At 43.9% G+C, this 23,778-nt stretch overlaps 1 protein-coding gene across 1 annotated transcript in view; it reads right to left on the bottom strand.

Moving 5' to 3' along the window:
* The window catches only part of LOC108937596 (adenylate cyclase type 1-like), a 33,952-nt gene extending 10,641 nt beyond the window's left edge, over positions 1 to 23,311 (bottom strand). The window contains exons 1-8 of the mRNA XM_029253299.1: positions 22,622 to 23,311; positions 18,818 to 18,967; positions 18,120 to 18,238; positions 14,723 to 14,834; positions 6,827 to 6,954; positions 3,842 to 4,000; positions 3,492 to 3,633; positions 1,338 to 1,493 (exon numbers count right to left, since the gene is read on the bottom strand). Of these exons, the coding sequence (XP_029109132.1) occupies positions 1,338 to 1,493; positions 3,492 to 3,633; positions 3,842 to 4,000; positions 6,827 to 6,954; positions 14,723 to 14,834; positions 18,120 to 18,238; positions 18,818 to 18,967; positions 22,622 to 23,215 (1,560 nt within the window). The 5' untranslated portion in view covers positions 23,216 to 23,311. The remainder of the gene's footprint in view (positions 1 to 1,337; positions 1,494 to 3,491; positions 3,634 to 3,841; positions 4,001 to 6,826; positions 6,955 to 14,722; positions 14,835 to 18,119; positions 18,239 to 18,817; positions 18,968 to 22,621) is intronic.
* Between the last annotated feature and the right edge of the window lie 467 nt (positions 23,312 to 23,778).

The raw sequence follows: 23,778 nt of genomic DNA, 5'->3' as shown, positions 1-23,778 counted from the left end.
AGGGGGGATGACATGGACAGGCCTTTACTGCTGTAATAGAACAGCGGTGTGAATCACCAACTTCTAAAGAACAAGCAACAGCAGACTAAATTACGCTGACATCCCACAAATATATTTTACCCCACAACCCCCAGCTTGAGAAATGAAGTGACAAATAAGTAGTCAGTGGCAATTTCTAGCGCTTTTTCCTTATTGAACTCCTGAATTTTTCACTGAGGAGGGAAATGGGTACAAAAGTACAAATAAACTCAGATTTAATCCTGGAGGGATGCAAGTGTTTTTTAAACCGCAGCAAACCTGTCAGTTATTCTTAAATTAATATAGCCTTTTCCAGATTACAAGATGTTTACGGAGAATTATAAAAGTAGCACATCAACCAGTCTGTCGGGATTTTGCATTTGCACCTTATTTCTGAAGGATCACGTAGGGGTTGCTCAAAATAGAAAGAGAGCTTGTACTTCTTCAACAGACCAGCGAGCCATTTGCCTTATAGCAGTGCTCAGTGGACTGACAGAAAACTCATACATACAGGGCACTGTAAGTGTCTCTCATGGCACATTTCTGGCCACTTTGACGCTGCTCGCTCCTCAGTTTTTCTATCTCACAGTTCAAGTTTTGTGTAGCTGCAAAGCTGTGAACCATCAGTTTTAACGGGGTTTTGTTTGCCCTACTTCCCTGCCAGAAACAGCTTCAGAAATAATTTGAGTATTGGAAACTAAGCTTCATTAACATTATTTATCATTTATCTGTCACTTTTCTCCAAAGAGACTTACAATGTTAAGTTACCTACAATTATTCACTAATTTATAAAGCTAGTTTTTTATTATTGGAGTAGTTTTGGGGAAATATCTTGTAATATTCAGCAATGACATATTCAGCTCATTTTGCTGAATTATTTCAACCTAAAAATGAAGTCATAATACATACACATCAGTATTTTAACACCTGTAGAGATGCTTACAGTAAATTGAGCTAATTTAAAATTGATTTTTTTTTTTTTTTTTCTTTTTTGGCTCATCACCACTCTGACACCTCTTGGTGTACAGTGATTTACATTGTTTTGTTGTCCTTTTGACTAAGCTTGAAGAAGACAGCAGCTGGCTGATGATATCACTTCTCCTCCTTCCAGCCTGCTGACAGCAAAGTTCTTACAAGGCTGCCAGCGATGAGAAGGAGGGGTCAGATTTAAATCTACAAGTGAAATTAGGCCATTTCAAGTCATTGCTTATATGATTATTCCTATTGTGCATGCTTATTCAAAAGAGGTCAGGATGTATGATAAAACGTACATTCTGCAAGTTTATGACAGCAGCACCCCCTGTAGATGGGCAGCTTACCTTATCACCGTCCTCACAGGTCATGACGTTGGAGAAGGGGATCTCTGCTTTGAACATCTTCCGGCAGTGCATGAGCTGCACCAGTAAGTAGCACACGGTTTTGAATTTCATTTTTTTGGCAGGTTTGATATCAGAGAGTATTAATCCTGGAAATATCTGTCAATGACAAAACAACAACAGAAATATTAAAAACAAAATGTGCCTCATGGGGTGACCAGATTATTTTCTGCAAATAACGTGGAGAAATAGGCACTGGGTACATATGATACCAAACTCTTAGAATTAAGCGTGCTGCTGCTTGGAGCCTGGCTATACTGAAAAATAATTGCAATTATTATTATTATTATTATTATTATTATTATTATGCATTTGTTTCTTAACTTAGATTTTTATGCAAACCATCTTAAAGATTTTGACCCATTCATACAGCTGAAGCAATTTAAGGTGAGTACTTCTTTCAAGGGAATTATAACAGGAGCTGGCAGTCAGGACTGAACTGCCGACTGGCTGCAAATCCATGATCCTGCTGACCCCTAAGGAACTGACCATGTGACCATTTGCCAGTTAAGGCCCCAGGTTCTAAACTGCTTAACAGCTGTTGTACTATGGATAAATACATTTGAGTTGGATCTATTAAATACACACACACACACACACACACACACACACACATTTTCAGAACCGCTTGTCCCATACGGGGTCGCGGGGAACCGGAGCCTACCCGGTAACACAGGGCGTAAGGCCGGAGGGGGAGGGGACACACCCAGGACAGGACGCCAGTCCGTCGCAAGGCACCCCAAGCGGGACTCAAACCCCAGACCCACCGGAGAGCAGGACTGTGGTCCAACCCACTGCACCCCCCATATCTATTAAATACACACACACACACACACACATTTTCAGAACCGCTTGTCCCATACGGGGTCACGGGGAACCGGAGCCTACCCGGGAACACAGGGGCGTAAGGCCAGAGGGGGAGGGGACACACCCAGGACAGGACGCCAGTCCGTCGCAAGGCACCCCAAGCGGGACTTGAACCCCAGACCCACTGGACAGCAGGACTGTGGTCCAACCCACTGCGCCACCGCACCCCCTATCTATTAAATATTCTGTTATAAATAGGTGAAATGTTTGGGTTAAAGGTACTTCTAACAGAAATGGTAAAAATGCCTTCATTTGAGTGTTTTTTTTTTATAAAGCTGATGATACTACAGCCTTGGAGCACACTTGTAACGCCCACAGTGCAGATTGGAAGCTTTTCGCCAGGAAGTGGGGGGGTGCATCAGAGGAACATTCACACCTCAGCCGTCTCAAACAACACCTCCTCCCCATCTCCAAACTCTGAGACACAGGGGGAGTCTGTAACTTCAGCTCTACTGAAAAACATGCTTACTATAGTCACGTGGAAAGCATGATTAAAAGGCTTGTCATAGTTTCTCACTTATGGCTCCAGTTTTCCAACTTTCACATTTTTCTTAACCACTAAAAGCCGCACTGAATTTTATCAGCTCAATTTACAAAGTTTTAAAAACAATGGAAGAGTAAAATGTGTCATTTTGTATAAATCACCTCTTAAAATATCACTCAGTTTAATGTCCTTATGAGCATTATAAAAAGTAAAGGAAGAGAGCAGTGTCACTGTGTGAATAACATAAGCTATTAACAGCCTTTTGCTGTTCCTTTCCTGTGAACACGTAAGGGGTTAGATGTGTTATCTCACTTGATTGGTATACCTGATGAAATTTATAGCCAAGAACTGAATATGGTGGAATTAAAATAGCCTTCAGATGAAAAAATTGTGTAATTTTCGCATATTACATTTTATTAAGATATGTTAGTATCTGAACATAAAATAAATGGTCTTCTCTGCAACCAGATGTATCAGTGATGTGGGAGCTACGGCTGTGATAAATTGGCAGGGACATGTTCTTCCGCTGCTTCCTCTAATGCATTCACATAAGCTGTAGTGCAACAGAAGGCAAAAGGCCCTCTGATCTTTGAAAGCTGCTACCTGTTTAATGTACAAGCAAGACCCATATAAAACGGTCACAAAGGACGACATTCCACTCTTTCTCTCTCACCTCATAGATACCATATGCTAGAATAATCTCTGGCCATACTTACTTACTCTCCACACCACACAAACTGTCTCACCTTCCGTCGGTGGGATGGCACAATGAAGAATGTTTCAATGTCGTGCTTCTGCAGGAAGGCATTTCTTTCATGGCCGTAGCCTGGTTCTACCTCGTAATCTCCGTTCAGGCACTCCAGAGTGGCTCGGGTAATGTGTACTTTCCTGCAGGGCAGAGACATGAAGAGATGTATGTCTACTGTTAATAGCTGCCAGCTGCGTAAGCATCCTTTGGGGTGCGTGAATACCAAAATGCATAAGCTGGTCATAAGACACGTTTCAGTAGAACATGGCAAGGATGTCAATTCACAAAGCTAGGAATTGATCCTTCTATGGAAGGTGAGGAACTTGGATGGCTGAGACACAGGCTTACCCGGGTAGTCCCCCGGCTTCCATCACATTGGCCAGCGTCACATCATTGGACCAGACATCGTACTGCCACTTGCGAAGACCGAGAACCCCACAGAGGACCCGGCCCGTGTGCAGGCCCACCCGCATGTTGAGATCCACCTCCGTAGCCTCCGCTACAGACCTGGAGCAGACAAACCTCTTATGGCGAGGAAGCCGCCTACAAACCACCTGTAGGAACCACACTGTGCTTGTGTCGCTCTGCAGAAAAGTTCTTGCCAATTCAAGGAATAAACACATCTCTGTAATGGTGGTGTGTATGTCAGAATTCCCTGCTTGTATGAAATCTATACATGACCTTCTTTGAGCTCTCTTCAGTCCATCTCCTCAAAATCAGTCCTTAGTTAAAATTGTCATAGGAGTTCACAACTTTTACTTTGCATTTGAATTTTATTAATTTAGCTAAGGGGAGCGTGGTGGCGCAGAGGGTTTGACTGGGTCCCACTCTCTGGTGGGTCTCGAGTTTGAGTCCTGCTTGGGGTGCTTTGTGATGGACTGGTGTCCCATCCTAGATGTGTCCCCTCCCCCTCCAGCCTTGTGCCCTGTGTTGCTGGGTCGGGCTCCAGCTTGCTGCGACCCAACTTGGGACAAGCAGTTTCTGTGTGTGTGTGTGTGTGTGTGTGTGTGTGTGTGTGTGTGTGTGTGTGTGTCATTCAGCTGATTCTTTTATTCAAAACAGAAAGCTTGGTCAGCAAGTTTTTTTGAAACAATTCACTGGCTTTAATGAGGAGAAGAGGAACAGAGTTGGTGATGTATGGGACTTAAAAGATTTCACTGTGGACTGCCTTTCACTTTCTATATGCAAATTTGTGAGCAAAAGGCAGGCTGTGGTGAAAAAAGTAAGGGATTTTTCTAATAACCCTGTAAAAAAGGATTTTTCCTAGGCAGAGATAAGCGCAGTTTGTACTTAATAACCAGCAGCAGTGATTAGAGGTCAAAAAGTCAACCTACCATCATGAAAAATAAATATAAAAGTAATTATTTTAAAATACAGTCAGATTTCTGCTACGTTTCTGCTGCATTTTCCACGTTGCAGTTTTTTAGTTTATGCAGTTTTCATATTTTATTTTATGCAGTCTTTATATTTTCATAGTAACGATTTGGTGTCCGAATTGCACAGGACTCACCTTCTGCACTCAAACAAGTCATGTTGGACTGTATTCAACAGTGAAGCAGATTAAATGATCCCCAGAGCTTTGCTCTTTATGCCTGCCAAACACTCTGCTCATTTTTCCTTACTCTGATGTTTCGGTTTACTTTCAGGTACTGTCTTGAAAATGTCAACTCAGACTTCACACAGAGGAGTCTAAGGGAGGTGTTTGATTCCGTTCGGCTGCTATCTTAATATAGAGTGATGTTTAGTGGCGTCTAATTCGAGAGAAAGCGAAATGCCCAACGATATGGACATTTTTTAACATTTCCAGCAGCCAAATCATGGGTGGTTTAACAAGACGAACATTTCGTCTGTAAAAATTGTATTTCATGTCATGTTTTCACTACACGCTTTGCATGACAGTCACATATTTTAAGCAAGTTCTGTAGGACTCAAGGTAGTTGACAGGACCAAGGTGAGCAAGGCTACATACGTCAGAGGGCTGGCAGGACATCGACTGCTCCTATGTGCTCCTGAGTCAGTGACACACTTAGGGCTAGTTTTCTGAATGCTGAAAGGATTTTGGATGGAAATTCCCTGTTGAGAGGGCGTTGTAGTTCAACCTTAGTCTGTGCCTTGAAGAGCAGCCTTCTAAAGAAGGCAGTATTTGTCAGAATGCCACAATACTTTTCTTTTGCTCTGTTTACAAATACAAGCAAAAAATTCACAATTATTGATGTTAGTTGTTATCTTGCTGCTTAAGTGAAAACATCCGTCATTCCAGCCTGGTGTAAACTTCCATTTCTGTTGAGTGATTACAACCTCACATAGCTCTTACAGTGAAACTGCAAATATTGCACATGATCAGTCAGCCTGTTATGCATTTATCTACTATAAATAAGTGTACTTATAGGTGCCTGTGGGATAACTATATTGATAATGAGAGCGCTGCACATGTAGCAGACTGTGTGCTAGAACTAAGGACGAATGCCTGCCTTCTGTAGGCTATTTATTTTTGTCATCTCTCTCTTTTGAGGTTTTTTGATTCTTGGTTGTTGTTCATACATCTCCTTGAGACACATTGTCCTTTGCTCAAATACAAATAGGGAATTCTTCCATTGCTTTTACCTTGCCAAATTGGACAAATTCTTACTGATGACTAAGTTGTGTTTTCATAATTAACCTTTTTAGTGTTCCCGAACAAATGTGCTGGATCTGTTGCAATTTGTCAAGCTTGGACACTGTAATAGAAATACAGAAAAAGAAAAATAGCAAGACACTACGTGACAGAGATGGGCAGGCTCCCTCTTCTCCCTCTTTGCTTTGCCACAACAATATTTACACTGTGGGTCTGGATACTGGGAGACTGCAAGAAGAATATTGTTCGGACTCATTCCTTTCTGCTCTGATAGGATCAGTGTAGCAAAATCATGCTTTCAGAGGTCCTACATCTGGCTCTGTCATTGATGGAAATCTAGGTACTGCTCTTTGGAGAAGAGAATGTGTTGACACCTGGATGATAGGCAGCAACATCTGTCCAGTACTTTGTGTTTTTTCTGTAGGATAGGGGCCAGAAGCTCACTCGCCTCATCAGTCCTGCTTTCTGTCACAAACTGAAATCGAGTGGACAATGATACAGGACAACTAACTCTGGCACGCGTTTTGTGCAGTGGCAGCTGAGCCATCAGTATGGTGTCTCGAGACAGTATTATTAAAGGTTATTTAACTCTTTTCTGCAAGGTGACTTCCAATGTTAAGTTTGTATGCTAAGCTACTTATAATGATTTGCTCGTTCATGCAGCAGAGTAATTTTTACTGTATCACTTCAGGTTAAGTACGTAGATTGCTGGCACTCACGTGATGGTGTCAATCATGTCGAGGCCCATCTCTACACAGCAGTGGGCGTGGTCTGTCTTGGGCTGCGTCAGGCCCGACACGCAGTAGTAACAGTCCCCCAGGATCTTGATGCGTCTGCAGTGATTCTCCTGTCAGACAAAAATGTTCCTGAGAATGAACCTCTTGACTCCAATTTGGCAGGTTTTTCTTCTGTGCATTTTCAGTAAATGGGTGAAACGGATTATTCTGATGGGGAGGATTTTACTACAAGATAGTAAGATTCCTAACTCACTGAGTCATTTTATACACACACACACACACACATTTTCAGAACCGCTTGTCCCATACGGGGTCACGGGGAACCGGAGCCTACCCGGCAACACAGGGCGTAAGGCCGGAGGGGGAAGGGAACATACCCAGGACGGGACGCCAGTCCGCCGCAAGGCACCCCAAGCGGGACTTGAACCCCAGACCCACTGGAGAGCAGGACTGTGGGCCAACCCACTGCGCCACCGCACCCCCCGAGTCATTTTATAGTCTTATAATTTTGTACCGCATTTCAATATGTTTACCAACACAAATGTATTTTGTGCATGTTTAGGTATAACCACGTACAATTCAGTGCAGCACCAGGAGCAGCAGTTCAGTACAAGTAAGGTGCGCGATAAAAAAGAATAACAACAGTTTTCAGGTTCCTTGAAAGGTTCTAATGAGTCGAGAGCACTTCAGAAAACAGTTTTTCTGCTTTTCTTCAACTCTCATTCTGTTGGCATTGTCTTAGCCACCCATGCTAGAAGAGCAGGTCAATGTTTCATCGTCTCTCCAACCATCTATTTTAAACAATCGATTTAAATGGCAAAAATTTGTATCCTTCCTAAAGTGTAGAACATCGAGACACCTCTGGACTCAATAGATTACAAGCATACTAGCTAGAGATAGACCTAAATGTTGACGTCTTAAGGTTCAGTACCAGGCCTCCTAAGGAAATGATGATTTACAGATTTAGGTCCACAGCAGCTCCAAAAGTAGCACTTCACATGCTGGCTGTGTTCATGCAAACTCAGGCAACTTCTAGGCAGCCTTCTGACGTCAGTTGTTACTTGAGGGTGCTAAAGATGGTCAGGCTTTGACTGTCTTAACCTGATGTTGTGCGTCCTCCCTATTGGTCAGTGACTGCTCCTTACCTTATTTAATCTAAATAGGGTTAATCTCTCAGGTCACTCAGCTTCCATTCTTACAGGTCCCATTCCAGATCAGGTACTGCATGGACTGTTTCTATATCACGGCAAACATGACTAGCTGATAATTTACCCGCAATGTATTATCCAAACTACGTAACCTTATAGTGTGAGCGAAATGTGCTTTCCTACAAAAACTGACTATTTTTCTAATCACAAGAATTATCATTGATTATTTTTTATCTAACTTAACTTTGCCCAAGGTGACTTACAGTGTGTGGTTTGTATACTAATCTACTAAGTGATTTATCAGTTTATACAGCTGGGTAATTTTTAATGTACCAATTCAGAGTACATTAGTACATTAGTACAAAGTACCTTCCTCAAGGGTACTACAGCAGGAAGTTCATTTGGACCTGGGATCTTTAAGTGGCAGGTAACAGCTCTAACCATTTTGTCACCTGCTGTCTCAAGTTGACTCAACTATGGCTATCATAATTTGTGGTTGTTCTTACATTGTTTTTGCATGTATGCTCCAGATCTTTACCTTATTCTCCTCTATCCACCTATAGCTGTTGCACATATCAGCAATGCTCAGCACTCTTCCTGTTTGTTCAATACCTTTCTGTATAGCGTGCATATTCTTCTGTCATGTTTTGGACTGCATTCTCTTTGTCTCTCCATGCTATGCACGAGTCCAGAGCTGCACTAGGGTCCCTTTGTGCCCTTGACCCTATGGTCCCTCACTCCAGGGAAGGATGGTATTGCCACATGTCTCGACCTTCCCCCTTTCTATGTTGTTGCTGCTGGTTCAGCTTCTAGTCTGCCTGCCCCTCCTTACCCTAGTCCTGTAGAAACCTAAGCACTTATTCCGAAACCTGACGCCTCTTTGTTTGGCTGAGCTAAAGTCACCATCTATGCTGCCAACAGTGAGTCTTTCACTGCTTTCTGAAGGCACACATTGTTGAATGGTTACCAGGAAGATAATATCACTTGGGAACTTTTCTACTTAGCTGAGATTGTATCGGCTGTTTCCTCCATAACTTTCTATTTAGTAGCTTCTGTGAGCACTTAAAGCAGTTTCATCATTCTGCAAAATTGGATTGTGTTGGCAATGTAATAACAACTACTATTTCTTGAATTCTCAGTCTTCAATTTCCTTTTATAATTGTTATATCTCCTCATGGGCCATAATTCAAACTCAGTTAAAAGGGACTGTGATGATAGAAATATTTGTTGATTTGTCACAAAAGCATTGTAGCAAATATAGTTGCACAATTTGTTATTTTTTCCATGAAAATTGGTTTTTGTAGCAAACTATTGCTAATCTGATACTTATCAAGCCCACATTTGGAATAACAATTTATTTTTTTAATTAAATACAGAATTATATGAGCATAGTGGGTGCGGTGGCATGGCAGGCTTGGTTGGATCCCGCTCTATAGTGGGTCTGGAGTTTGAGTCCTGTTTGGGGTGCCCTGCAATGGACTAGCGTCCCATCCTGGGTGTGTTCCCACCCCCTCCAGCCTTGCGCCCTGTGTTGTCGGGTTAAGCTCTGGTTCACTGCGACCCCACTTGGGACAAGTGGTTTCAGACTGTGTGTGTGTGTGTGTGTGTGTGTGTGTGTGTGTGTGTGTGTGTGTGTGTGTGTGTGATTATATGAGCAGCACTCATGGTATATAATTATGAAGCCATGAAAGCTGCCCTTTGTCATGTTACAAAGACCTGGAGCAACATCTAGATATGTTTTACATCAATGAATGAATGACAAGGCATGTTACTAGTCCAGTTCATAGTCACAGTGTATTTCTCTAAATAAAAAGAAGAGTATTTGTCGTAGGAGATACGTAACAGCCACATGGAGAGAAGATGGATTGCAGTGTTTTCAGTGCGGCACACACACTCTTTCAACTCTTTCCATGTGATTAACTAGGAGACACATTTTTTTCACTGCTTTATTTCCATTATTGTTTCAGTTTGGTGCATACTGTGTGATAAATCCACTCCAGAGATAAGCATCAGAAAATGTATTGCTGAAGTGTCTGATTAGCATGGAGATTATAAGTGACGTTGACGTGGTGAGTGCAAGAGTGATATGGAGCATCACACAAAAAGACACATGTCACAGTGGAAATTAAATCGCTTCAACCTGCCACTGTGCTCCTGTTCGCCTAAATGAATTTCTTTTGATGGCTCAAGCTGTTCCAGTGTGACTAACAAACATGACAAGGCATAAATCTCAATTAGACGGTGCTAAATTCCTCTGTTTATGTGGCGGTACTTAGCCGACAGTCACATACTGCTGGAAAAGAGCAGAAAAGCAGGAAGATATCACGATGATGAGAGCACCGTCTGCTGGTTAGGGTATCGATACAGATGTCTGTTGCTTTATTGACATGTTCTCAGACAAATCAACAGTAAGAAAAATGCATTTGTTCTTTTCTCTTGGTGTCTTTTGTCTCCATTTTTCTGTTTTCTCAGGGGCTTCTTCTCACGGGCACAAAGAGGACTTTTCTACCACCAAGGTTTTTCAGAGACTAGACCTTGGTGTGTGCCTTTGAACGTCATAAATTTTCATTTTCCTCATGAAATCACATTTAGAATTAATACATGAGGGCACCGGAAGAAGTAAACACAGCAGGGCTCTCTGTGGCACTCTGTGTGTATATGTTGCCTCGTCTTGCTTTCCCACCACAGAGATCTGGACAGTGTTCCACTCCAGCTGTCCTAAAGACACAAAGCCACATTCTCTTTACAGCCTCTGAGTGCTGGAGCAGCCAAAACCCATTCACTCCAAACCCCCATCTTCAGAAGCCTGTCAGAGTGAGGGGTGAGGGAAGAGAGCACATTCTGCTTCACCATAGTACATTGGCCACTACTCATGTGTCAACTACACTGCAACATGGGCTAATATTCATAACTCCTATGTGTATAATATGAAGCAAAACACAGCTTCTTCAAGTCTCCCTCAGATGCAGAGATGAAGCAGGGCGATAATCAATAATTAAAACGCTGTTCTGCTTGGAAAGCTTGGAAGGAGGAAATGCATAGTCCGTGCTCTTTGTTATGTGGGATCCCTAGTCATAGCATTGTCCCAAAAGGAATTACACTGTGTGGTGTTCTTTCGGACCTTTGCTCACAGGTCTTGGGTTGGATTTAGCATAAAGTAGATTATGAGAGCTTTGCTACTATGTGGCAAGCTTACATAGATGTGTGCACAAACACAAAAACGACAAGATGCAAACATACTGTACTTAAAACAGCCATACAGAAAGCATGGCAGGTGGAAGGAGGGTTTTTTTAATGATTTAACTAAGTGCTGATGCATGACTCCGCTGCAGTTCAATCCAAAAACTTGTTAGGGTCTTTCAGTTATTTTATATATTACTCTAGTAATAATCAGTGAGGAAAACACACACTGTCTGAAATTGCTCCTGAGCAGGGTCACGGTGAACTGGAGCCTAACCTGGCAACACAGGGCATAAGGTTGAAGGGGGAGGGGACACACCCAGGACAGGACACCAGACCGTCGTAAGGCACCCCAAGCAGGGCTCGAACCCCAGACCCACCGGAGAACCAAAACTAGCCAAACCCGCTGCGCCACCGCACCCCTAGCAAGGAAAACACTCCTCTGAAAAGTTTATGTGCAAATACAAATAGGTGAGCAGACCAAGAATGTCTTCCTGTCTCAGTCTCACTTTATCGCATGCACGGAAGACGATAAAAGGATTACTGTGCTTCCTCAGGGTCATCCTGTGTCTAATGTCCTGGATACATGTACACAGAAAGGCTGAAACCACTTGCCCCAAGCAGGGTCGTGGCGAGCTGGAACCTAACCCAGGCAACACAGGGTGCAAGGCTGGAGGGGACACACCCAGGACAGGACGCCAGTCCGTTGCAAGGCACCCCAAGCAGGACTTGAACCCCAGACCCACTAGAGACCAGGCCCTGGCCAAACCTGCCACGCTACCGCACCATCGCACCACCGCAACCCCTTTACCGCCTCCACAACAAGGCCTATCTACCAACTACTTTGGAAGCAGGAGATGAATATTTTTAGTGGAAGTAACTAACAGGGCAGGATGAGAGGTCTAAAAAGCTCACAGAAAATAAAAACAGCTCAATGAGGAGGTGAACATGGCAAACAGTGGCAGGTTAGAAATCAAATACACAAGAGTGTAAGATGTCAGAAAGCAGACCACACTCCACCGCAGAAAGGAGTGAGAAAACAAGCAATGTGTTAGTAGACAAGAGCAGCTCTGAACTAAGGAAGGAAACAAGAGTTCTATTTTTAGTCTTGATAATGGATCAATTTGATATCTGCCAGGCTTTAAGAGCTTTTTCATGAGAACAACACTGAATAAATATGAACATATGCAGTATGGAATCCTTTCCATTGCAAGCTGGAGTCTATTGTGGCCTATATTATTCAAATGTATTCTAAACAGATATGAAAGAATCATTTCTGTGTATGACAGTTTGAGCCAAGAGTTTCCACATTCCTGGGAAAAATCAATACAAATATGTGGTTTTCAAAGATATTGGAGACCAGGCTGTCCATAGAACTGTAACCACAGAGCACTCAGAAGTGGCGCTAAGTTAATAAAGGTAAAAGGGTTAGGAATAAACTGGAGACATTTGGGGTGAGAAGGCCTGAGATACAACAACCTGTTAAAAATATCGGAGAGCCATTTTGATGGATGGCCTTGTCTTATTGAGGATGTGCACACCCAAACAAATACTTTCTGTAGCCATTTAGTGCTCTGAGAGAGAGGCGGCCTCGTGGACGCTGTGGAGCGGTCACAAGAAGGCCGTTGTGAATGGCTGATTGGGAGACGGGGCAAAATGGCGCCTGTGCTAAGGGATGAGGCACAGACACGGAGATGACAGGAGGCAGAGACATTGTGTTCTTGATGCTCTCCTAAACTGTGCCAGCTGGCTGAGTGACATGAAGGACTAATGGTAAGAATGGCAGGGTCCCCCTACAGCCACGGCATTACATCACAAACAGGTGCCCAGTCCACTGCACACTTCCAGAACCAGGGGCAGGAGACCTTCCCTCATGAAAAGCTCTCCCTAAACTATGTCCGCTAATTACATTTTTGCTTTTCTCCAAAGTGACATTAAGGTACCAATAATAATACATTTACTCAGCTGGCTAATTTTTACTGGAACATTTTTGGGGTAAGAACCTTGCTCCAGAGTACTGCAGCAGGAGGTGGGATTTAAACCTGTAACCTTGTGAGCCAAAGACAGCAGCACTCACTGCCACACCATCAGTTACCCCAGTCTAGTGACTGGCAGTCAGTGTGAGCAAAGTCTGTTTAAGACTCAGTGGCTCTGGAAAAAATGAGTCTGTCTAAGTTCTCCGATTGTGGATGAAGAGACTGTAATCACTCTCAGAAAAAGTAATGAAGTAAGAGCAACAATCTAACCAACATAACTAAAATACAAATGCCACACAAACCAAAAAAGGCCTGTATATACACACTCCTCCCTTTTCCTCCGTTTTCATTTTCTGTGAGCTGACCTTGATTGGTAATGAAACGTCTGCACCAAAAATTTTCATGTGAGTTTCCTCCAGGAGCTCTGGTTTCTTGCCACAGTCTAAAGTGAAACTCAGTTGCCTTAGTGCCTGAGTGAATGAGTCCGTGTGATTGCCTTGTGGTTGACATGTGTCCTGTCCACAATGCACCCAGCATCATAACATATACTTTCTGGGACCGGCTCCTTTTGACCACAACCCTGAACTAGGGATTTACTAGGCATTTACTGAAAATGGATGTATGGATGTAAGTAGCAAATGAGTAGTCAATAAGTGAAATATAAAGAGCTGATAAGTGAAACTGAAAGTTAGCGACTGCTCCAGGAAACGGAACAGCCAATTGCAGCGTGAAACACTGAAATCATCAGAGAAAAAATGTACTCTGGCTTGTGCTGTTGGTGCGAAAGTGATGAGCAACAATTTATTTCAAGTGAACGTTAGTGCGTCAGAGGGTAATGGAGGCTATAATGGAGTACATTTTTGTCAAGGAAACATCCTCTAGAGGAGGTCGTCTTTTGCATAGTGGGGGACCTCCCTGGAATTTTTTTTTTTCACCAGCTCACCAGCTGGCAGCTTTATGTAGGTTAGTATTAATGCTAAAAATCACATGACCCCATCCTTCTTCCTGCTATGAATCAGTCGGTGACTCTGTGGTCTTTGAATGCTGGAATTGGCCCACTTCATATATCATTTCACACCCTGACTTATAGATCTCCTGAACTTTCACTGACCGGTTTCACTGAAGCACTAATAATCATTCTCTTGATTCCACTGGGAGAGGGTCAAGTTACTGGATTTTTACAAAGTATCTTGGATCCATTTGGATTTTTTCAACTGTCTCCACAATCCTGCCATCGGTTGTCCGTCTCTCACAAAGTCAATAATTGTGTCTGGAGAATGAATGATATGAAGACATAAGAGATATGTACATAATGATGGCTGTAGCTCCAGAGCACTGTTCCAGAGCACTGTAGCACTGTTCTGACCATCTACAAGCAATGAGGCAGTGTAATGGGTCCAGGAACAGGCCAAAAACCTGAGCTGGAAATCCCACCCAGATGAGACACAGTAATCGTATCCCCCACACACTTGAGCAGCAGGCAAAACCAAAAAGCCCCAGCCTGTCAGTGCCGGTGTAATAAACTCACTCCTGGGTTCAAGGCACAACACGAAAGGAGCAAAGCGGTGACTCACCGTGGCAAGCTCGTCGAATTTCCCGAAGAGTTCGTTTAGCAGCTTGACGAGCTCCTGAGCGGTGCACTGTGATGCCAGGCTCGTGAATCCCACGATGTCCGCAAACAAGATGCTGCAAAGGGAAATGCAGTATTTTTAAAATCGCCAACATTATTTCATTCAAACACAAATATTTGCCGGATATCTTGACGTGTTGCTGCATTCGACATTTTTGGGAACGGTTCCGGCATTCGAAAGTGGAAAAATTACGTCCCTGATGTTTGGATCCGACAGACTTGGGGAAGGATGCGCTAAATGCCATTTTGTCATATCACAGATGTCAAACTAATTAGGTGTCATAAATTCAATTTACTGTGAAGAATTTAATTGAAAGCCATCTGTAACCAGAAAATACTTTATAACTTTTTGCATTATAACTTTTTTCCTGTGTATGTGTGCAGCGTATGAACATTGTGTGCAAAGATGCCTTCCAAGAGATGAAACTACCCAAAAGAGTTTTTTTTTTCTGGGATGTTGGGAGATTAAGCAGTTGAGCGTGAAATCATCTTGACACCTTCCTCATCGGTTCCCATGGAATCAAAGGTATCAACAAATGTGTGACAAAGTGCAATTCACAAGATTTTTCAGGTAGACACGTGATAATTTGACTTGTCTCTGTCTGTGGTCCCCCACATGTCATAAGCAAACGTCCCAGAGAAAGACCTGTTTGTCCATTTGTGATGCTATCTTGCTATTCCTAATTAATTATGGCCTTCATGTTCCATATGTGTTTATCACCACGGTGTCATTATTATTTATGCAGTTGACTTTTTCCCCCAAAGTGACTTGCACTGTTTGGTTTGCCTACTAAGCTATGTACTCTGATTTACCTGTTTATACATCTGAATAATTTGTCCTAAGCAATTCAGGATAAGAGCCTTGATTATGGGTACTGCAGTAGGAGCAGGAATTTAAACCTAGGTCTTTTGAGTGAAAGGTGACAACTAACTAATGCATTGACCACTGGCCAGCATAAGAGATACACTCTTACCATTTACCCTGACCCTTACCATTTGTACTTTTGCTGTCTCTTTACCTCCAGTTGTGTATTATCTACTTAATTTTATCTTTTGAGAATTGTATAAAAATGTCCAGAAAATCCATCACTGCCTGCCATAGGAGTCATTTTGCTGGGAGTTAACCAGCACTGTTTCATTGTTTTCTGTGTAACAGGTCTTCTAAATTTGACCCTGTCACTCACACACCCAGCACTGAGCAACACTGCAGTGGTATCCAGGGGGACTTCATTGCTAATTATGCTTTTAAATATTCTCATTCCAGAACAGGTACTTTCCAGTGAGTATCACTGGAAGAGTAAAGTATACAGCACCGTCTGTCTGTGCCTGAACTTACTGGGTATCAGCACAAGGCAATTACTGTACACTTTTAAAGAGCTGGTCTGACAGGTCCGCATCTACACCGCTTGAAATGACATTTGGAACAACATGATAATTGCTCATTAAAGTGCAGCGGCTCTGATTAAACGAACACTGGAATCATCGTTCCTGAATTTGGGGGAATAATTGCCCTCCGTGCAATTACCAGAATAGTCATTACAATCAAACACAGTGCACAGGGCCTGGGTACGGCAGAAGAGAGCTGGTATCCGAAGGTCGACATGCAGCAGTCGATGGCCATGAGCAGTTTGCTCTTCCACACATGTGCAGTGACCTCCAAAAACCCACAGGCTACTTTCTGATGGGGTTTTATCCACATGGCCCTTTAAGAGCACATTTTACAACTGCTGTCATAAAAATATAATATACAGCTCTATTCATGGGTAAATAATTGTAAGTAGGTTAACATTGTAAGTCACTTTGGAGAAAAGTGTTAGCTAAATGAATGTGTCAATGTAAATTGTGACACCTGGGCCTCCGGCCTCCTATTCCCATGTTAGCCCCTAGTTGGAACACTTAAGGAAAGGGGCCAACCCCAGGTGTATGATGGGTGGGAGAGCCAGTTTATTGATGGGCCTTCTGTTAGATACTTGTTTATGTTGGGAGCAATGTCAAATATCTGGGATGACATTATAAATATGATTCTTGTGCGTTGCTGTAAGGGCATCGATGTAAGATGCGTGGGGCAAAGGTCTGCTCCTGAAGGAATGGTTTTATTTTACTTCTTGAGACGACATCTGTACAAATTTAATTCACAGGAGTTTCCCTAAATTAATCCTAATCCATAACTAATCCTTTGCCTAGGTTCAGATGACTGCCACAGTGGCCTGTCTGAGTACAGAGTGCTGTGAATGGCATCTGTAGTGTGGTAAAACACAGTTACTTGAGAGAACCCAGAGTTAGATGCATACTCTGCAAATGGTTTGACAGGAAACAGGCCAGTTATTGTTGACCTTGAGACCACCGGCATTTACATTTATTTATTTAGCAGACACTTTCCTCCAAAGCGACTTCCAGTGAACTCTATGTTGTGTCATCAGCCTACACACCTTATTCACCGTGGTGACTTACACTGCTAGGTACACTACTTACAATGGGTCACTCATCCATACATCAGTGAAACACACTCTCTCTGTCACTCACACACTATAGGTGAACCTGAACAGCATGTCTTTGGACTGTGGGAGGAAACCGGAGCACCCAGAGGAAACCCACGCGGACACGGAGAGAACATGCAAACTCCACAGAGACTGAGCGGGGACCAAACCCACGACCTCTCGTATCACCCAGGTGCTGTGAGCCAGCAACGCTACTCACTGTGCCACCATGCTGCCCACAATAACTGCCACGACAAGGCGCACAGCAACACGGACATCGCGGACATATCATATGGTCAAACGCACAGTGACACAGCTAAATTGTGCAGGTGCAATGGCAGGCGGCGATGTCCCCTTTACGCTGTCGATGCCACCAGCAGGCAGAGATATATCAGTCTCCCTAATAAACTCTCCTCTAAGTTCCACTGAAATTCACAAGGGTTGTGTGCAAACAACACATGTCAGCAGATGCAGGACCCTGACACCAGATGGGGTAACTTGTTGACCTTTGGGTCCTAGGTCCTGCCTTAAAAACCTGCAGCTCAGCTTCCAAAGCTCAGTAGAGCCCATGTGTTTAATCATCCTGTGCATTGGGAGCCTGCTTGAATATCTTTACAAACGTGACACATCTCTGTATATGTTTTACAGATGTTAATACATGTAGTTATGCAGAGGAGTCTGATGTGGCTTGAAATGATTTGATGGTGGGCATTTTAATGAAGCCTGCATTTTAATCAGTGCTTCAAAAAGAAAAACTCTACAACTGCCCCTTAAAAAGAGCAAATCCATTCATGAGTAAATGAAGGGAAGCAAACATGTGGGAGAGCGTTGAGAACTTCAAACGGCCTCACCGCATTGTCCTACCTCACGTTGTCATGCCTCTGTATGTAGATCTTGTGGAAGATCCTCTCTGGAGGTTTCAGGAAATCCTCCTTCATCTCCATGGCCACGTTCCTGGGGAGCAGGCTCATCAAGAGGCGTTCCTGAGTGAAAAAATACGGGACAGGCAAATCTGTGCTTTTCGTTCCCTCCCTCTCAGCCTTCACACTCAGGTTTTTAGTTGTCAGACGATCTAAGAAGCTGTGTGTGTGTGTGTGTGTGTGTGTGTGTGTTCCTAACCTTGTGAGAAAATGTCAGCATGTGCTATAATGATAAGAGCTGTTCTGTTGCAACCAGTGAACCCGGTTTGAATCTCCCTCTTGTTGTAGTGCTCTTGATCAGGGCACTCACTCTGAATTGAATAGAGTAAAAATGACCCAGGTGTATAATAGGCAAATCAGTGTAAGTAGCTTACTGTGAAAACCTCACATTGTAAGTCACCTTGAAGAAAAGTGTCATCTAAATAATTAGTATTACTCTCAAAAGCAGTGAATTGCTCATGTCACCAAAAAGTAACATTTTATTCTGGAAGTTAGTCTGCTTTATTAAAGAAACTAAAAGTATGAAAATGTAACTATTATGTGTCTAGGGTTTACAGTAGTGTCATTGGAAATATTAACTGAATAAAGGCGCAAATCACTGTAAAGCATGGGCATGCATGTGTATACAAACGTGTGTCACACCTGCTTCTCATTCTCATCCTCCATGCGCAGCCTTTCCTCGATGCAGTTGCGGGCCTGTAGGAAAGCCTTTCTCTGCGCCCTCTCGGTCAGAATCCGAACAAACAGGCCAGACAGGTTAACGCTCGTGAAGAGAACAACGTTGGCCACCAGCTGCAAAAAGAAATATCCTCCTGTCAGCTGTGTCAGGGGAAATCTATATTAAATTGTAATATAAATTATAATTAAATTAAAATAAATCAATATTAAAACAAATATAATGACATTTTCTATATGAGAAGCTCTAGTTCAACTATAGATGTCTGGCTTTACGGCCTATGATAATAGACTGAAAGTCAGGGAAGATCCTGATGTTCTGTGGAAACATAATTATGTTCCCCTACTTGCACAAGTTAACCAAGTGTTTATTCCTACCTCTGGTTGAGGTAAATGCAGAAAAGTAGCATAAAGCAGCTGTAAAAGGCACTGTTTTACCATTAGATGTGCATGGTAGAGGGTCATGATTTAAGAACAAGACATAAAATAGGCAGAAAAAAATTGCCAATCCTTGTTTGCCTATAGATTGACCTGTTGCACAGCTCAGATAATACACATTAATTGTAAGGAAGAAAACATCAATGAAACAGTAAATGGAAAACATGTATTTTTTCACTTGTTCATGATTTATGGATAAACAAGCTGCTCAGCTGCAAAATGATTTTTCTTTCAAACAGATCTGATGATGTACTGAAACATCACTGACAAATATTCAAAGAAATCTTCTGGGTTTCACATATTGATTCATCAGTATTGTTATGTAGTAATTTGTGTGGAAGTTTTTTCCAAGATTACTTGCAATGTTAGCTTTGTACACTAACCAGCTTGTAATGATTTACCCATTTATACAGCTGTGCAATTTTTACAATATCAGTTCTGGGTAAGTAACAGGACCAAAGATTCAAACTCATGAGCTTCAGTTGCAAGGTGATGCCTCTAACCACTATGCCATCTGCTGCTGAGTGGATAATTTTTGTGAGATTATAGTTGGTTGATGTTCAGCTCTGCTGCTAGTCCAGAAACTCTAGGAGAGTTTACTGTTCTATATTCCAAAGGTTCATTAAGTTCATGAACAATAAATTTCTTCTGTGTTTTTACACTAAAGGATACCTAAAGTATTTTTGAAAAACTGTGTGTGGATTTTTTTTTCCAGCACCTCCCTTGAGTTTATCAAATTAGAGTTCTTTGAAGAAACAGAGCAGTGTCCCATCCTGCAACCTAATTCAAGCAGTTTCCAGCATCACATAGGTTGGCAGGTCATTTTCTTGTAGTTTGTCTCATGCGGTACAGGGATGAGGCCTCTGTGTTGGACCAGGTGGAGTGGAGAGTTCATCAGATGTTGGTCTCCAGGTCTTCACTCCTGGTCCTGGGATTTGCTGTGTCTCTCTAGGTTTTCATTGTTATTGAGCCCGGTCATTGAGTGTTATTTCCCTAATTGAGCTTATTTATCAATAGATAAATTCAAAGGTGTTAAAGAGGTGAAAAATGTGGATTCTGTCTGAGCCCTCTGTGGCAGTGACTTTTCTGAAAGGAACAGATCTCAGATGAGCACCATTATCATTCTCCTCTAGGATATGGGGCAGAAGGTGGCATGGAGGTTAGTGGTTGGCGATCAAAGGATCCAGGTTCGAATACCACTGTTCTTCAGTGTAACTTACAACGTGAGGTTTGTACATTAGTGTGCAAACCTCACGTTGTAAGTTACACTGAAGAACAGTGTCAGATAAATGAATAAAAAATAGTATGTTAGACATGCTGAGCATTATACAGCGAATGCTCAGTGAAAACTAGATGTTGGGTAGTTATGTCCCAATGCCGTTGAGCTGAAAGGCCAGACTTCCTTCTTCACATCACTATACAAAGACACCACCGCTCTCCCGAAAAGGCATCTCTCCAGCTGTACTAATAAGATACTCAGGGTCAAATTGCACCAGTGAATGGTCATCTAACCTCATTAGGTCTGAAGATGGTGGATTTTAGGTCACCATGAGTCCGTTGAGCTTGAAGGCTCAGTGATGATCCAGTTAATAGGTTCCCTGACACTGATTTAATCAAACCGCAATCTGCTTTTCCTTAAACTTTAATGAATTTATTTATTCAGAGTCACAGTGCGTTTTGAAAGAATTAAGCACTAAATGTTACATTTACTATTGCTTTATACATATTTCTGCATAGTTTCATGTAAACAATAAAAACATTAAAAATAGTACTATTAGTATAATAATATTTATACTACTACTGAAATATTGGAAGATGGCATACATTTTAAATACACACACACATTTCCTGAACCGCTTGTCCCAGACGGGGTCGCGGGGAACCGGAGCCTACCCGGCAACACAGGGCGTAAGGCCGGAGGGGGAGGGGACACACCCAGGACGGGACGCCAGTCCGTCGCAAGGCACCCCAAGCGGTACTCGAACCCCAGACCCACCAGAGAGCAAGACCCGGTCCAACCCACTGCGCCACTGCACCCCCCTCACATTTTAAATATCACTTTAAATTATGTACTTTCTTAAACAGAACAAACAGAATGCCCCAGGGTTTAAGTGAAAGTATTGAATCGCATTTAATGTGTGAAAAAGAAAGGGATGTGGGTATGTCCAGTGCCGCTAACACCATACTCTTCTCTTTGAGCCCCCAGCCATTGCAGGGGGGCTTTGCTCTCAGAACGTGGGGGAAAACACGGGCACTGTCCTACTGCCCCACTAGTCACACTCTTTACTTACATCACTACACCCTTTTTACACACACTTCTCGGTTTCCAGCGTAGCATTACTGTTATTGCTGGTATCTCGACTTTAGCCACGTACCTATCATGACTCTATTTTACTCACATTTACTTATTGCTAATTATATATAATGTAACTGAAATATTTTAATGACATTATATGAATTTCAGGCTTTGTTTTAGTAACGTGTGTTCAGGTTTTAAATAAAGTTCTATATAATAATATTTGTTTAATTATCAATAACTGATCACAACTCAAGGGAATGGTTCTGTCGCTTCTCTAATAGGCTGATGACAATTTGGATCAGCAAGATTATTAATTCATCCAAATAAAAAGAAAAAATTAAATCGAGTCTTCTGTATGTGATGTAACATATGAATCGTTATTTAATGTTGTGTTGTTTCACAAAGCGAGAGTTTTCCGGGACGCCTAGGAGCTCTCCACGGGGCTGTGGTGCTGAAACAAGGGGCGTGCTCTTCTCGTCACACACACACACACACACACACACACAGAGCTTGTCCCAAGCAGGGTCGCAGGAAGCTGGAGCATAACCCAGCACCACAAGGCATAGAGCTGGATGGGGAGAGACACACTCAAGACGGGACGCCAGTCTATTGCAAGGCACCACAAGTAGGACTCGAACCCCAGACCCACCACATAGAAGAACACGGCCAAACTCGCTGCGCCACCGTGCTTCCCACCTTGATTATTACATTTACATTTACATATATTTAACAGACGCTTTTCTCAAACGCGACTTCCAGTGAAGTGTATGTAAGTGTTATGAGCCCACACACCTTATTCACCAAGGTGACTTACACTGCTAGATACACTACTTACACTGGGTCACTGAACCATACATCAGTGGAACACACTCTTTCTGTCACTCACACACTATGGGTGAACCTGAACAGCATGTCTTTGGACTCTTCTGCATCTGTTTTATTATTATTATTGTTGTTGTTGTTGTTGTTGTTTACGCTGAAGGAAGGGACACAGTGGAGTGCGAAAGTACAAACGCACACGCGCGTACACTCACCGCCCTCCAGAGTCGGGGTCTCCTGGCCGTGCCCGACGCGGCCGTCACGATGAGGTGCGACACAGCCACCATGAGGCCGAAGAGCACGGCCAGCAGTGTCCGCACCGGCAGCAGCGCGTACGCGACGAAGGTGACCAGCATCACCTGCCACACGCCGCGGTCCGGCGTTGCGGGCGCGTCCGTGCCGCGCGCGCTCGCCGAGAACGGGCAGCAGAGCAGCGCGAAGGTGAAGCTGAAGAGCAGTCCGAGGTGCACGATCTGCTGCAGCTGCGTCGCCTGCAGGTACTTCACGTTGGTCACGATGAAGAGCGACGCGAAGAGCACGCAGTGCACCGGGTGCGAGCCCTTGGCCACCGTGAGGCTCGGACCCGACGCCAGCTCGAGCACCGCGAGCGTGGACGCCGCGAGGATGAGCACGCCGAGCGCCTTCAGGGTGGCCGTCTGCTCCAGCTTCAGGTTGTAGCTCTGGAAGAGCGCCTCCAGCTCCTTGCAGTCGAACTCGTCCTCGCACGCGATCGCGCTCACTGGGGCTCCGCCGGGGCAGCGGCCCTTCCTCCGCCGGGTCCGCACCTTCTGGAACGGAACTTCCTCCATGTCAGGGCCATCCACGAAGCGATGTCGGCGCACGTCCGCTCCACTCTGCCGCGCGCGTGTGCGTGTGCGTGTGCGCGTCTGTCTGTGCGCGTCTGTGCTCCTCTAGCGCCTCTGCCTCCTTTTCTGGCGAGAATCCGCCCGCGCGTCGGTGGCTGAGGGTCCGGCGCGTTCCCGCGGCTGCGGGGCGCGCGCACCAGCCACAGGTTGGACGTGCCTCGCGAGGCGAGCCTCCCCTTCCCTCTCCCCAACACAAACGAGTAGAGCTAGATCGCGGTGACGCGGCGGGCGCGCGGAGCGCAGATTCTCGCTCTCTCGGCTCGCTCGCTCGGCTCGGTCCGTGCGAGTGCGGGGTCCGTGGACACGGACGCGGACGCGGACACGGACCGCCGACCTACCGGACGTCCAGAGGCGTTTCGTGGACTCAGAGCGGATCACGCGTGCGCGATGAGAGCTCCGTGCAGCAGGCACGCCTTACAGCAGCTCGCGCGGAACGCACTGAGAACACTGGGGGACACACTGACTGGACATACTGGCCGGGTATGCTGGACACATCGGGGACTGCT

This window comes from Scleropages formosus, chromosome 7, assembly GCF_900964775.1.
Source record: "Scleropages formosus chromosome 7, fSclFor1.1, whole genome shotgun sequence".
NCBI lineage: Eukaryota > Metazoa > Chordata > Actinopteri > Osteoglossiformes > Osteoglossidae > Scleropages > Scleropages formosus.
The sequence above is the reverse complement of the archived record's forward strand: the minus strand, read 5'-3'. Positions and strand labels throughout refer to the sequence as shown.